Source organism: Chlorocebus sabaeus, chromosome 15 (genome assembly GCF_047675955.1).
Source record: "Chlorocebus sabaeus isolate Y175 chromosome 15, mChlSab1.0.hap1, whole genome shotgun sequence".
Lineage (NCBI taxonomy): Eukaryota > Metazoa > Chordata > Mammalia > Primates > Cercopithecidae > Chlorocebus > Chlorocebus sabaeus.
The window spans coordinates 5,436,532-5,451,699 of NC_132918.1; the positions used below are offsets into that span (position 1 = coordinate 5,436,532).

A 15,168-nucleotide genomic window follows, 5' to 3' on the forward strand; every position below is an offset into this window, starting at 1 on the left:
GGCGCCTGCCACCATGCCCAGCTAATTTTTGTATTTTTAGTAGAGATGGGGTTTCATCATGTTGGCCAGCCTGGTCTCGAACTCCTGACCTCAGGGGATCCACCCACCTTCGCCTCCCAAAGTGCTGGGATTACAGGTGCGAGTCACTGCGCCTTTTTTAAAATTTTTTTTATTTTTTTTATTTTTAATAGGGGTTTACTATGTTGGCCAGGGTAGTCTTGAACTCCTGCCCTCAGGTGATTCACCCGCCTCGGCCTCCAAAGTGCTGGGATTACAGGTGTGAGCCACTGAGACTGGCCAGGTCACATGCCTTTTTAAAATAATTCCTTTACTGGTTTTCAATAGAGTTTTTGGAGGGGACATAAAAGCTAATATGTTTAATTTTCCATATTTAACTGGAAAGTTTTTGTTTTGCTTTTAATGCATCCTTCTAACCTATTTTTTAGGCCACTCCAGCATCAAATTTCTGTAAGGCCTTCCCTAATCACCCTAACTGGAAGTAATCTCTCTTTCTGAAAAAGCTCCGTAGACTACTTTTGATTTCTGCTATACATTCAGTACAGATCAGGGATGCCTTGTAAGTTACTTGTGTCTCACTGTACTAGGTCCATGCCATAATGCCAGAATCTTCATACTAGATACTAGATCCTGTACCTGACGAGACAGAAACTGAGATTTACTAGAAAAGTAAATTAAGCCAAACCCTGGCCAGCCTGTCTTTTCCTTTTCCAGTAATGCCTTCATACTTCCAAGACATCAGTCACCATGTCCTCAGTTTATATCTTTTTTTTGAGACGGAGTTTCACTCATCGCCCAGGCTGGAGTGCAATGGTGCGATCTCGGCTCACCGCAACTGCCGCCTCCTGGGTTCAAGTGATTCTCCTGCCTCAGCCTTCCGAGTAGCTGGGATTATAGGTGCCCGCCACCATACCCGGCTAATTTTTGTATTTTTAGTAGCAACGGAGTTTCACCATGTTGGCCAGGCTTGTCCCAAACTCCTGACCTCAGCTGATCTGCCCACCTCGGCCTCCCAAAGTGCTGGGATTACGGGCGTGAGCCACCGCGCCTGGGACAGTTTATGTCTTTCTACCCAACTAAAATGAATAAAGGCAACCATTTGATCTGTAATGTCTGGGGCAGTAGGGATGAGGGGCAGAGCATCGCTTGTTACAACAGTCACATTAGCCACAGTTTAAGTACCACTAAAGGAAATTATTGTTATTTTTTTTGAGGCTGGAGTACAGTGGCACAGTCTTGGCTCACTGCAACCTCCACCTCCTGGGTTCAAGCAATTCTCCCTGCCTCAGCCTCCCGAGTAGCTGGGATTACAGGCGCCGGCCACAACGCCCAGTTAATTTTTGTATTTTTGTAGAGATGGGGTTTCACCATGTTGGTCTCGAACTCTCGACCTCAGGTGATCCACCTTCCTCGGCCTCCCAAGGTGCTGGGATTACAGGCGTGAGCCACTGGCCCCGGCCAAAATTATTGACTCACTCTATATGAAGACAAGGAACTTGAAAAGACAGAAAGGCATGTCTCTTTTGGTTGAAGTTGAAGCAATACAGCAAAGTGACAAGCTCCAGGTCAAGAGTCCAATATCAAACCTGGCTCTACCAGTTACTAGTTAGGGAAACTCTGTGAGCTTCAGGCACCTTATATGAAAATGCGGATAAGACTTCATAGGGCTCATGTGAGGGTTAATGAAACAATATGTGAAAACTATTTGCCTGTCACATAGTAAACACTCTCAAGGGAAAGCACCCTTCACAGGGTCTTCCTGTGTTCTTGGGACTTCCATTACTGGCTCTGGGTTATATTTGTCTGTGGGGCCAATTTCCCCTTCACTGAAACACAATATGCTGAAGTACAGAGTTCTGCATTCTGAGGGTCAAGTCCTTAGCTTTATCCCTCAAGAGTCATGTGACCTTGAGCTGATTTCTTTCTTTCTTTTTTTTGAGATGGAGTCTTGCTCTGTCGCCAGGGCTGGAGTGCAGTGGCCGAATCTCAGCTCACTGCAAGCTCCGCCTCCCAGGTTTACGCCATTCTCCTGCCTCAGCCTCCCGAGTAGCTGGAACTACAGGCGCCCGCCACCTTGCCCGGCTAGTTTTTTTTTTTTGTATGTTTTTTTTTTTTTTTTTTTTTTTTTTTTTTTTTTTTTTGACACGGAGTCTCGCTGTCTCCCAGGCTGGAGTGCAGTGGCGCAATCTCGGCTCACTGCAAGCTCCGCCTCCCGGGTTCACGCCATTCTCCTGCCTCAGCCTCCCGAGTAGCTGGGACTACAGGCGCCCGCCACTGCGCCCGGCTAATTTTTTGTATTTTTTAGTAGAGACGGGGTTTCACAGTGTTAGCCAGGATGGTCTCGATCTCCTGACCTCGTGATCCGCCCGTCTCGGCCTCCCAAAGTGCTGGGATTACAGGCTTGAGCCACCGCGCCCGGCCTTTTTTGTATTTTTTAGTAGAGACGGGGTTTCACCGTGTTAGCCAGGATGGTCTCGATCTCCTGACCTCGTGATCCGCCCGTCTCGGCCTCCCAAAGTGCTGGGATTACAGGCTTGAGCCACCGCGCCTGGCCTGATTTCCTTATTTTTAAGATGAAGAGTGGCCCACCTTCCTGACAGAACGAGTGCCAGATCAACTGGAAAAGGTATGTGAGAGGAACTGACATGTCTAATGGGCTTTACTTATGGTTGGCAACATAACCCTCTGGCAGAAAAGTGTTAAAAATGGGACTCTATGGAAATGGGCTTAGGCACACCACCCCAGGATCACAAGTTGGTCCCCAGAGGATGGAAAAGAACCTTGGCCCTCTGCTACCCATGAACCATGGGAAAGGTTAATTAGCAAGGTACCACAGTACCACCTAGTGGCTGGAAACCTCTGTCCTCCCTCTCCCCCAGGTGTTAAGGAAAGGCTACCATGTGACTCTGGTCACATACTTCACTGGCTGATTAGTCAGGGATGGAGACAAACCAAATACACCGCTCTCTCTTTTAATATTAACATATACAAGCGGCAGAGAGAGCCAGCTGCTCTCTGCTGTTCCCTGAGGGAAAGCCGGAGCACAAAGCTGTTCCTCTGGCCTTCCTCCAACTGCAGGGCCTGCTTAGCTCCTCCCTAGGCAGAAGCTTTGTTCCAGCCCCACTTCCCACATCCCAATTCCACAGTCAGGATGGGAGGCACATGGTTGCTAGCAGGGGAGAGAATACTGTAGTTCCAGCCTCTGCTCCTTTCAGTCTCAGCCTGGATGGTGGTCATTCATCCCTCTGCAGCTAGTTCCTTACTTGTCCCAGCCCAGGAGCCAGGAGGGTACTCAATCACACCCACAGGGGCAGGCAGTGTGACTTCAGTCATCTTCAGATGACTCCTCTTCTGCCTCTTTTAGCCACTGGATGAACCTCTGCAGCTGTAAGCGAGCAAAGGAGATCAGCTGGGGGAGGTGCACATAACTCTCCTGCTCCCCTCGGCAGATAAACAGCTTTTAACAACCAGAGCCCCAGACACCAACCACCCTAGAGTCTAGGGGCCAGGACCTGGGAATGAGATTACCATCTTGACGAGAGGAGGGCAGCCTGACACACCTGTTGATTCTTGCGCAACTGCCGGCCCTTGTCAGTTGTATCTCTTTGGCTGAACCAGCTCAGAATTGTTTCCTCAGCCAGGATCTCCAGCTGGTAGAAAGCCATCAGTACCTGCAAAAGGCCAATAAAGGGAACCTCAGGGGCCTTGGAGAGTCCAGCAGGATACTCTACCAGGCCCTCAGATCCCTCTACGCACTGAGTAGCCTCCTCCAAAATGGACAAGAGTGAGCTGTTCACTCTGCTCCTGGGGCAGGTCTAACTTCTGGAACTATTGCTAAGGAGAGCTTTGCACATTTCCAGACCACCTCCCAGATGGCTACCTTACTAGCCCGGCTCCAAGCTGTACTATTCTAGCAATAAGCATGATATTGGGGGAGTGGATGGTCCATACTGGATTCACATTAGCTTCTATCTTATGTCTCCCACAGTGGTCACAAACCCTCATTTGAAAGCAAGTGCAGAAGAATGGGGCTTGAGGTCATATTCACCTTGGCCATGGAAATACCAAGAGCTTCATGCTCTAGGAAGAAGTCCTCAATGGCTGCTAACGCTTCCAAGTGGTCGGCTGCACGCTTTATGTAGTTCCTGAAAACAGGGCTCCAGGCCTTGAGCAGCTATGGAAGAAAGAAGGGAGCTGCAATATATTCCTGAGCATTCACCTGTACCTGGACATCCAAGCAAATCCATATTGATGACATGGGTGGACAAGAGGGAGATGATACAGGTTCTGTGGAATTATGTCGGAGGGACTTGGGAGTCGTTGACAGGGTTTGGGAAAAACAGATTCCTTAGGGAAGGTGAAAGGGGATCAGATGCTATAGGCTGCCTCAAAATACCTATTCCCACCCCAGAGGCTGATCTTGTGTTGGGTCAAATCGCTGCCATAGAGTCTGAATGTCCAGGTCCATTCCGAGTATACCTTTGGGGGCCTAGGATGGTATGAATCCTGGAGTCTCAAAGGCCAGTCAGTACTGAACTCAACCTGACCCCTCTGAACCAGCCAAGACTGCTCTAGAGCCCAACCAGCTTCCAGAGGCAAGGAGAAAGGAACCAGAAGTCATATACCCAATATAACAGGCTAGTCTACTCCTGATTTCCTTTAAAGTCAAGTACAGCAAGCATGTGTATCTGCCTCTACCCAATCCCTTGTACTCAGCTCCGATTTTTGCTCACAGGAAGCAGCAGGGCACAGTAGCGGCTTGAGTCAAGCGGGGAATCCATCTGTTGCAGGGGGAACTCCAGGACCACGTGGCTCAGTACCTGCATCACCTCCTTTAGACTTATGTTATAGGCATACCTGTGGGGAGACTGGGGTGACACCAGGGCCTTCACTGGCCTTTCAGCACGCTTAGAACTATGACACTGACAGACATTGAAGAGGAATTTGGATGGAATATGGAAGGGGAGGGTTTAGGAAGGAGAAAGTCTATGCTGAGGCTAGAACTTAATAGTGCTCTCCTTGCTCCAAATACTACTGGTCTTTCCATTTGGGATTTCAAAGGAATACATTCCTATTTGGAGAAGAAATGCTTACGAGAAAGCCTCTACTTTCCCGGGATCACCCCGAGGAGAACAGGGAGGGGCTGCTCTTACTTGAGAGAATTGATTTCCAGGACGAGATTGTCACAAGAAATGTTCTCCTCTTTGCCCCGCTGTAGTGTTCCTAGAACTTCATTCTGGAACACTGGAATCAAAGCAAGAATAAATTCATGGGCCAACATCATTCCAAAATGCTCTAAGTCATCCAGTCTTGACTTGATACCAAACCCTTTCTGAGGAACACAAGCCTCTGGCTAGTTGATCCAGGCAGAGAATAAACCGGTCCAGCGCATTTCTCCCCTGGCCACTCACCTTTGATATCATCCATCTGAGGGGAGCCTCCCCGGCTGTCCGGCTCCTCAGAATCCATACTTTGCTCACTTTCACTTTCACTCTCTTCTTCCATGTTGATCTTGAGTCCTGAGAAGCCATAATGGGTGAGGAAAAAGAAAAAAAAAAGCCATCAACAGAGAGCAATATACCTGCCCTGTCTGCATAAATAAAGGAGTGAATAAGTAATGCGACTCTGAAGTATTCATTATCCTTCAAAATATTCCGACTCAGTAGGAGGGCAGGCATCAGGCCTAGCTCACCCCACAGATTCTGCTGCAGTTCCTCCTCTTCCTCCGTGTTCATGTCTGCAGCTTTCCAGAGGTAGCCCTTGCCAGCAACTCCTACTTCTGCTGGATTGTAACCTGGAAAAGGCAATGATCTATAGAGGGCCCAGCGGAAACACTAATCCCTCCAGGAGGAAACACTGGTTCTTCTATGAGGCAGCGAGACACACAGATGCCCCACACCTGTCGAATCTCACACCTTTCATCTTCACTTTCTCCTTTTCTTGGTCAGTCCCAGAATCATCACTGAACTCCCCATCATCTTCATCTTCCTCTGCATCTGGAGGGTGCAAAGAGATTACCGAGCCCTCAGGCAGCATGATATCTGGGCCCACGACCACCTAGGGGAAAAAAAACACAGAACCATTAGTGTGTGGAGGAAAAGTGCATCCTGATAATGAGAGCAACATTTTTCTTTTTTTTTAAACTAAGCCTAGACGGTAAATGAAACCACCGGATTTGTTCTCTCAACTCAGACAGGATTATGGGTGGAAATAATGTCCCTTCTGGCTCAATGTGACTGCCACGCAATTTGGGGCCCGTGCACAGTACACATCAGGTCTTACCTGGGAAGTGAGGACACAGCGTGGTTTCAGTGTCACTCGTTCCTTGACCTCAGCATTGTCACAAAGCAGAGACTGACGGATCTGTGCTCCAGCAGCCACTCGAACACCCTGCCACAGGTAGGTCTGGTCCAGCACCACGTTATCACCTGGCTCAGGATGGGAAGGCCTCTGGGTCACTAAGGGTACCAACCGCAGAGCAGAGCCCTTCCTAGAGGACAGGGCTGACTGACACCAGCACAGCTCCCACCTAACTCTCATTCCCCATCCCACAAGTCACCAGAAACACCCCCTCACCCCCTAAGCCCAAGCCTGAGAAGAGAAGATACTTCACCAAGTTTACAACAGTTATAGACTATATACAGCACTTAAGAACCCGAGAAGCTTCAGGATTTCTGGGGACCCTCTGAACTAAAAAACCTTATTAGAATCATATCTATGTCTACAAGCAGAACCAAATAATTCCACCTCTTCTGGTACATTTTAGAATCCAAGCCTTTTTTTTCTTTTGAGACACGGTCTCACTCTGTCACCCAGGTTGGAGTGCAGTAGTATGATCATGACTCACTGCACCCTCGACCTCTGGGCTCAGGTAATTCTCCTGCCTCAGCCTCCCGGATAGCTGAGACTACAGGCACGTGCCATCACGCCTGGCTAATTTTTGTATCATTTGCGGAGAAGGGGTGTCGCCATGTTGCCCAGGCTGGTCTTGAACTCCTGGGCTCAAGCGATCTTCCCACCATGGCTGGGATTATAAGCATAAGCCACCACACTCAGCCCCTAGAATCTGAGCCTTACTGTTGTTCTTGGAAAGGGGAAGTACTATTAGAAGCATCACATTACTGCAACCAAAATGAGTTAACAAGAGGTCAACCAGGCAGTTATGGTAGACTAAAAAGAACACTGGACTTACAATCAGAAAACCCAGATTCAGGTCCCACCATTATTGCCAATGACCTTGGGCAAGAAAATCTTGTTGAGCCTGTTTGTTTATTTGTAAATTATGAGGATTAAATGAAACAATGTATATAAAAGCCCTTTGTAAACTGTAATGTGCTAAATAGATGTTGTTACTGCATGTTAATTATGTGCTTGCTCCTGAATGTGACTATAGGGTACCCTGGAATGTGAAGAGTCATCCAATGAGAAGCTCACAGGCCACAAATTAAGGTATCACTGTTTTCAAATCCCTGTTTCCTCCTTTCCTGAGGTAGCCACTCTAGTTCCTTATTCCCAGGGACTGTCCCTTGTGTAGCCATCCCTTGTGTTTCTGGAGATATGCACCTCCCAGGTTCCTGTTCCTAGGATGGTTGGCTTGATTCCCCACCTGTGCTCACCAATGTGGCAGCCAGGGCCAATGACACTGTTGGTGATAAAGCAATTGCTGCCAATGACAGTGCCAGAGCCCAGGAGCACATTTTCCTCTAGGATGCTGCCATGGCCCAGGCTGACCTCAGGCCCTCGGTAGATATTGTGCCGGGAATGAGTGCAGCTCTGGGTGGTGCTGTCAGTGAAGTTCGCCTCTGGGGTGAGAGGGTAGACCCATCGGCGGATGACGTCAGCACAGATAGCTGAGTACATGTGTAGGTTGGAGACACGGGCACCATATTCCTTAGCTGTTACGTGCATGTGGATCTGGTTCCCTAGAATCTGAATGAGAAGGAAAGGGAGGTCACCTAAGCAAGAAAGACAGGAAGAATGCCCCAAAGTACAAATTTTCTAATCCTTGTAAGCTCCCCTCTGCCTCTCACTGCCACAAAGACTCTTCTTTGTGTACTGCTCCTCCTGCCCCCAGCTTTTCCTCCCTCCTAAGCCTCAATAAAACACAAAAAGGGATCAAAAGTTACCAGCATGAGATACAATCATAGCCTTCTCCTCTCTCCTAAAGAGGCATTGGAAGACTTTTCTCACCTCCTCATTCACTAAGAGACCTCGCACAAAGTCATCTCGAGTTTGGTAGTCAAAGTTGTCTGTAAAGAGTTGCGCCACCTGTGGAAGGGAAGCAGAGTGGGCTAGAATTAAGTACTATTCTTTTTTTTTTTTTTTTTGAGACGAGTCTAGCTCTGTTGCCCAGGCTGAAGTGCAGCTGCATGATCTCGGCTCACTGCAACCTCCGCTTCCTGGGTTCAAGTGATTCTTGTGCCTCAACCTCCCAAGTAGCTGGGATTACAAGTGCCCGTCACCACACCCAGCTAATTTTTGTATTTTTTTTTTTTTAGTAGAGATGGGGTTTCACTGTGTTGGTCAAGCTGGTCTCGAACTCCTGACCTCATGATCCACTCACCTTGGCCACCGCGCTCGGCCAGGATTAAGTACTATTCTCTAGGAGCACAGATAAACCCCCAGAGACCTAGCAAACCCTATGACAGTTAGACATGGACCAGAATTCCAAAGAGACTCCCAGTGGGATACTGGAGACAAGATATTTGCTTTACAACAGATTCCAAAAAAGAAAAAAAGCCTGGCTGCAGTGGCTCACGCCTGTAATCCCAGCACTTTGGGAGGCCGAGGCAGGCAGATCACCTGAGGTCGGGAGTTCGAGACCAACCTGACCAACATGGTAAAACCTCATCTCTACTAAAAATACAAAAATTAGGCCGGCCGTGGTGGCTCAAGCCTGTAATCCCAGCACTTTGGGAAGCCGAGATAGGCGGGTCACGAGGTCAGGAGATCGAGACCATCCTGACTAACATGGTGAAACCCCGTCTCTACTAAAAAATACAAAAAACTAGCTGGGTGAGGTGGCAGGCGCCTGTAGTCCCAGTTACTCTGGAGGCTGAGGCAGGAGAATGGCGTAAACCCGGGAGGCAGAGCTTGCAGTGAGCTGAGATCTGGCCACTGCACTCCAGCCTGGGCGACAGAGCGAGACTCTGTCTCAAAAAAAAAAAAAAAAAACAAAAAAAAACAAAAAACAAACCCAACAAAAATTAGCTGGGCGTGGTGGCACATGCCTGTAATCCTAGCTACTTGGGAGGCTGAGGCAGGAGAATTGCTTTGAATCTAGGAGGCAGAGGGTGTGATGAGCTGAGATCGCACCATTGAATCCAGCCTGGGCAACAAGAGCGAAACTCTGTCTCAAAAAAAAAAAAAAAACAAAAAAGTCTGGGTGCGGTGGCTCACGCCTGTAATTGCAGCACTTGGGAGACCAAGGTGGGAGGATCACCTGAGGTCAGGAGTTAGAGACCAGCCTGGCCAATATGGTGAAACCCCATCTCTACTAAGAAATACAAAAAATAGCCGGGTATGGTGGCGCGTACCTGTAGTCCCAGCTACTTGAAAGGGTGAGGCAGGAGAATCACTAAAACCCGGGAGGCGGAGGCTGCAGTGAGCTGAGATTTTGCCAGTGCACTCCAGCCTGGGCGACAGAGTGAGACTCCATCTCAAAACAACAACAAAAACCGTAGTGGCTCATGCCTGTAATTCCAGCATTTTGGAAGGTCGAGGTGGTCAGATTGCTTGAGCTCAGGAGTTCGTGACCAGGCTAGACATGGCAAAACCCAGTCTCTACAAAAAAATACAAAAATCAGTGGTAGTGCACGCCTGTGGTTCCAGCTACTCAGGAGGCTGAGGCAGGAGGTTCACCTGAACCCGGCAGGTTGAGGCTGCAGTGAGCTGTCATAGTGCCACTATGCTCCAGCCTGGACCACAGAGCGAGACCCTGTCTCAAAACATATATAAATAAAAATGAAAATAAGGCCAGGTGTGGTGGCTCATGCCTGTAATCCCAGCACTTTGGGAGGCCAAGATCAGCCTGGACAAAATGGTGAAACCCCATCTCTATTAAAAATATAAAATTAGCCAGGCATGGTAGTGTGTGCCTGTAATCCCAGCTACTCAAGAGGCTGAGGCAGGAGAATCACTTCAACCTAGGAGGCAGAGTTTGCAGTGAGCTGGGATCACACCATTGCACTCCAGCCTGGGCAACAGAATGAGACTCTGTCTCAAAAAATAAAAATAAAAATAATGAAAATAAAGAGGGAGAAGAAATATACCCTGGCCTTCTAAGGGTGCAATAACAGATACACAGAGTTCTACTCTTTGGGTGTGTAGCCCCAGCCCTAAAGAGCTCACCTGAGGAGAACAGATGCTGATATGACAATCCAGTAAATCATATCGAACCTCCACTCCACTACTGCCCTGAAACAGGCTCTGTGGGGAGAAGTTACAAGGACTTTAATTCGTTTCTCCCACTGAAGCCTGTCACTTCCCCACCTCTAAGGACCCCAGATATCCACACACCAGAGGAAACGAAAAACGCCGGAGACCCTGGGTCTTCTGAAAATGGAGAACCCTGTTTGTGGCATTATCCACAGCCACTACCACATTTTCTTCGTGGCAACGAGTTGGGTGGCTGGGGGATGACTCCTTGAAGATCATCGTCATCACAGAAACATTTTTTTCTAGCTTCCGTCTCAACCTATAAAGGACAGGAGGGAGAGAACTGCATAAAGCAGTCTCAGGGCTCTGCTGGTCTTTCACCCTTGTTCCTGTCATTTTCCCATCCTGACCTGTGTTCCTCAAGGGCTCTGGTGATATTGATGTTTGAGATGACATCCCCATACACCAGAAGGAAGTCAGAGCGCACCAAGGCCTTGGCATCAACATCACGGAGGACATCTCCCAGTGATCGATAGAGCTCTGATGTAATTATTCGAACCACATTGAGAGATGTAGGGCGGCACCACTTGGACTTCCTAAAGGAAGGGAGGGTGAGGGGAATGAATATATCAAGCATAAATATCATTTGAGCCTTCCCCATTTTTCACCCCCATTCAGCATTCACAGTCCTTCTCAATGGCTTTTTTGGGTTCTTGCCAGCGTCTTCAACTTCAAAGAGAATCATGAACTACAATGAATGCTTTCAGCATCCTGTGTCACCAGTCTTGTTTTATGGGTTAGGAAACATGGTTATTTCCCCTCCATACCTTGACCCCTTGTCCCTAAACATCAATTTGAACTCAAAATCCTGCTGAAGCCTAGGGTACACAAAGTACCCTGGGAACACACTTCATGTCAGCTTTCCCCTTCTGCAATCCATATAATATTTAGCAACTGTCTGATGGAGACCATGCTAATGTCCTAGTCTTTATTTCCTGGACTTCCATAAGTGATGCGATTCCCTAGTTTTCAAGATTTCAAAAAACATGTAAGTGCTCACTACATGCTTGGGACTGAGTTAGGCAGTGGGAATACAAAGATGACAAGGAACTCATTTATATCCTTGAAGGTGAGAACAAACAAGATTTAGAAACTCAGTGGGAAAACAAAGATGTTATCGTTGTAACTTCCATACTGAAGCCATTACATAAAAGCAAAGTCCACTGGGACCAAACTTTATAATGAGATTCAGAAAAAACCCAAGTTTATTCTTTAACCTTTGTCACAGAAAACCCAAGACAGATACAAAGTTTCAGCTGCTCACCTCCTGATAAGTGTAAAAAATACCCTTAGAACTTACAACGACGTCTAAGTAGACACATTTTTCCCTTCTCACATTTCCCCTTAGTTACATTCATCCTGAAGAAACTGGAAAAAGATGGCGAAACATGGAAAGAAAAGAAGAAAAGTTGGAGGGCCTTACAGTAGATGTTCTTTGATTTGAGCAGCTTTCCAGCAACAAAACACAAATGTTTCCTGTACGCCCGTGGCAGTCAGGAACTCCAGAGCATAGTCCATCAATGCCACATTGGCCAGGGGCAAGAGGGCCTGAAGGGTGGAAGATGAAAACAAATTGAGGTCTCGAATCCCTTTGGATACCCCACTGCAACAATTTTCACTCCTCTATTAATATTTCCAAATGGTGTAATTTTGCTGTATCTTTCCAATGTAAAGGTAAACAGGTTCCTGCCTTTGATGTTCATGTCATGCTCTAAGCCTGAGTCTGAAACGTTGCAATTTGGGGATGGTAAGTACAGAATCTGTGTGCCTTGTATCAGACACAGAGCTGTGACAGAATGGCAGTTCACCGCTGGCAAAGCATAATACTGGAAATCAATCATATTTCCATAAATTTAAGCATTGCTAAGGCCTTCTTCCCCATAAGATTTCCTTCCTTGATCCCTTTCTAAGTGTCAGAGGTTAGCCATCTCCCGTCACTTTTGAAAAATGAAGAGCCATTAGGCTTTTTCGAAAGAATTAGAGAGGATTTTCTTAAATCCCATGCAGTTCCCTCTCTCTGAACTGAGGGCTGCTGAACGACCCAGCTGAGTTCAATACTCCATTGTCTAGACAACTCGGGGGCTGATGGCAATCAACCACTAACCCCATTTTGTCCTTTCGACAGATAGCACCGGGTATCATTAGAACCTGGAGGGGGAAAAAAAAGTACACTGACCGAGATCTAGCCTGTTCTTTTTAAGGCATATTACCGCCCTTTCAGACGCAAAAGGTCGTTTCTTTTCACCTAAGCATCCGTCATCTGCAAGGTTAAAAGCGGCGCAGCCTCTTCTAGGGGCACTGAATCCCCGCGTGAAGACTTCTCTCAAGCGCTGTTTCTACATTTAGCTCTCTTCATTCCTTTCAAACCCGAGGTGTACAGCATTACGAATGCCCAAATCTGCCGGCCACTAACTTGGTCAGCAGTCGTCAGGGTTTAAGACAGTCCCTCTGCCTCCTTCCTAACCATGTAAACTCGGTTTTAGGATAACAGTATGGACACAAGTCCTTCAAAGGCATGCCGTAGTAGTTAGCCGAAAGGAGAACTTGCTCCAGCCCTGCCACACTTCCAGCCCTCTGGCTGCTCGCGTGCGCTGCGCTCACCCGAGGCTGGTCCTTGGAGATGGGGAAGAAGCGGCGATCGAAGCTATCGGCCACCAGAACTGCTTGTAGGGGCGGCGGCGGTTCCTCCTCCGCCCCTCTGGCTCCCCCGCCACCGCTGCCTCCCGGCCCCGCGCCGCTGCGCTTGTTGGCCCGACTAGCCACCACACCAGGCGGCGCCACTACAGGGGCCGCCATCTTCTTCTCTCACGGCCACCACTTCCGCAAGGAAGCTGACACCGCACGCAATAAGGGACAAAAAGGATCCAGCACTTGAAATGCGATGAACTAATTAACGAAGGGAAGGAGACGAGGAGGGAGCAGTGCGCATGCGTCTTCTGCGGGCGCCCACAGGGTTCTGAGGTTCATCCCGGAGGCGTGAGGAGTGGGGACGGGTCGCGGTTGTCCCGGCCCCTGGAGGCGCAGGGTAGGGGTGGGGTCTCATAGACGTCAGACTCGGTCTGCAAGTATCGTCGGCCTTCATTTGTCTGTGAACAAGTCGAGATTCTTGCAGCGTGATAGGATGTGTGGTCGCCACGAAGGGGCCAGCTCCATCCGGAACCTGTAATCGTCCAGCAGTTTCCCCGCCCCGCGCATGTGAAATATGTAGCCCTCCGTATTCATTCTAGAAACTTCTGGGAACCCAGCGCCTTGGGGAGATGGAACCGAGCCAGATGTCCCTCCCCTGCGAGGAACTCAGAACCTGCATAGAGAAGGTGGCATATAGTAGGGAGACTAGTAATTCCATTGAGCGCTGATTTTGGGCTAGGCACGATACAAGCATTATCTCATTTAATTCGTCACATATCTCTGCAAAACATCTTATTCATTCGTTCAGCAAACATTTCTTGAACTCTCAGAAGGATGAAGGAAGTTTACCCATCTAGTAAGTGGAAGAACTGGTATTGGAACCCGATCTGTCAGACTGCAGAGTTCCACAATCTTGCTGCCAAGTTATGTGGGGATAACAATGACTATTTTATGTCATCTATTCATTCTTCCAGCCTATCATCCTCCTCTGTCTTAAGCAGAGTGGAGACAGGGGTGGATCCAGGCACACCAGTAAGTTGTACTGGCATTAAGCGGTAAGCTTTCTGGGCAGAGGAAAGTGCGGGCGTAAAGGTCCAAGGCTTGAAAAGGCGCAGCAGCACCTTTCTCTCTTTGGGGAAAGATGCGGGGGCTGCGGGGAATAAACCAACCCTGCAGAGGGGCGGGGCCGTGGGAAAGCGGTGGAACAAGGCAGGAAGCCTGGGCGTCATTTGGGAGGCAAGAAGCTTTTCTGTAAAGCATCGCGCCCTTTCTGCACGGGATCTGTCCAGGTTCCACGCCACAGGCTTCTGCAGTTCCTGCAAACTTCCCATCCCGCCCCGCGTTGCACGTCGGGATTTGGAGTTTGCGATGCTGAGCGTTGTTTCCGCGTGGCGATTCCGACTTGACGCGTCGTGTCCCGGCGCTCGCCTCGTGGAACCGAGGAGTCTGTCATTTCTTCCCTGGTTAGGGTGCTGAACGAAAACCGTTTGATTTATCCTGGAAAAGGAAAGGCTGAAGGCAATTAAGTAAACGTTTTCAATTAAATGAATGCACGTTGTAGAAAAGGAATGTTCAACTGCCTTACAAATCCAGAGGTAGAAATGGGGGGCGGGGGAAGGAATTAAATAGGACACACACACACACTCTTGGGGGGCAGGGTATGGAAAGTAGGTCCGATTGCAGCATTTATTTTAAATGATTCCCGCAACCTTGGGAAGTTAGGAAGTGGTGAATCCGCTGCCGAAAAGCATTTGTGCTTATGGTAAATCCAGGTCTTAAAATTCTGTAGACTGGTAGCTATATGGATATGATTTTAATAGATGAGTTTCAGGAAGACTCTCTCAAACTTTTTTTTTTTTAAACTTACTTGAAATATATTGGAAACCACATATACATAATCTGTCTCACACACACTACATAAAGAAGTAAAATTTCCTTTCCCCATTCTTTCATCCTATCCAACTCTGTACAGTCATAACCATTCTTAATAATTTGATGGGTATTCGTTTCATTTCCTCCCTAAATTTGTATATCTCGAACTAGAGCTAGAGTGTATGCCTACACACACCCACACCCATACATATG

General features: G+C 48.1%; 1 protein-coding gene and 1 long non-coding RNA gene across 2 annotated transcripts; one reads left to right on the forward strand and one right to left on the reverse strand.

Moving 5' to 3' along the window:
- The first annotated feature begins 1,344 nt into the window (after positions 1-1,344).
- Positions 1,345-4,155, forward strand: LOC119620701 (uncharacterized). Its single transcript, XR_005237251.2, has 2 exons — positions 1,345-2,644; positions 4,007-4,155. It is a non-coding gene; the product is annotated as an uncharacterized lncRNA (long non-coding RNA).
- EIF2B5 (eukaryotic translation initiation factor 2B subunit epsilon) lies at positions 2,975-13,504 on the reverse strand. Its single transcript, XM_007971934.3, has 16 exons — positions 13,057-13,504; positions 11,879-12,003; positions 10,806-10,991; positions 10,537-10,714; positions 10,369-10,446; positions 8,209-8,286; positions 7,635-7,947; positions 6,301-6,446; positions 5,934-6,075; positions 5,711-5,812; positions 5,430-5,537; positions 5,172-5,262; positions 4,752-4,875; positions 4,067-4,192; positions 3,579-3,689; positions 2,975-3,403 (listed from the first exon to the last, which is right to left on the reverse strand). The coding sequence occupies exons 1-16, from the start codon at positions 13,249-13,251 to the stop codon at positions 3,344-3,346; spliced, it is 2,163 nt and encodes a 720-aa protein (XP_007970125.1). The 5' UTR covers positions 13,252-13,504; the 3' UTR covers positions 2,975-3,343.
- Between the last annotated feature and the right edge of the window lie 1,664 nt (positions 13,505-15,168).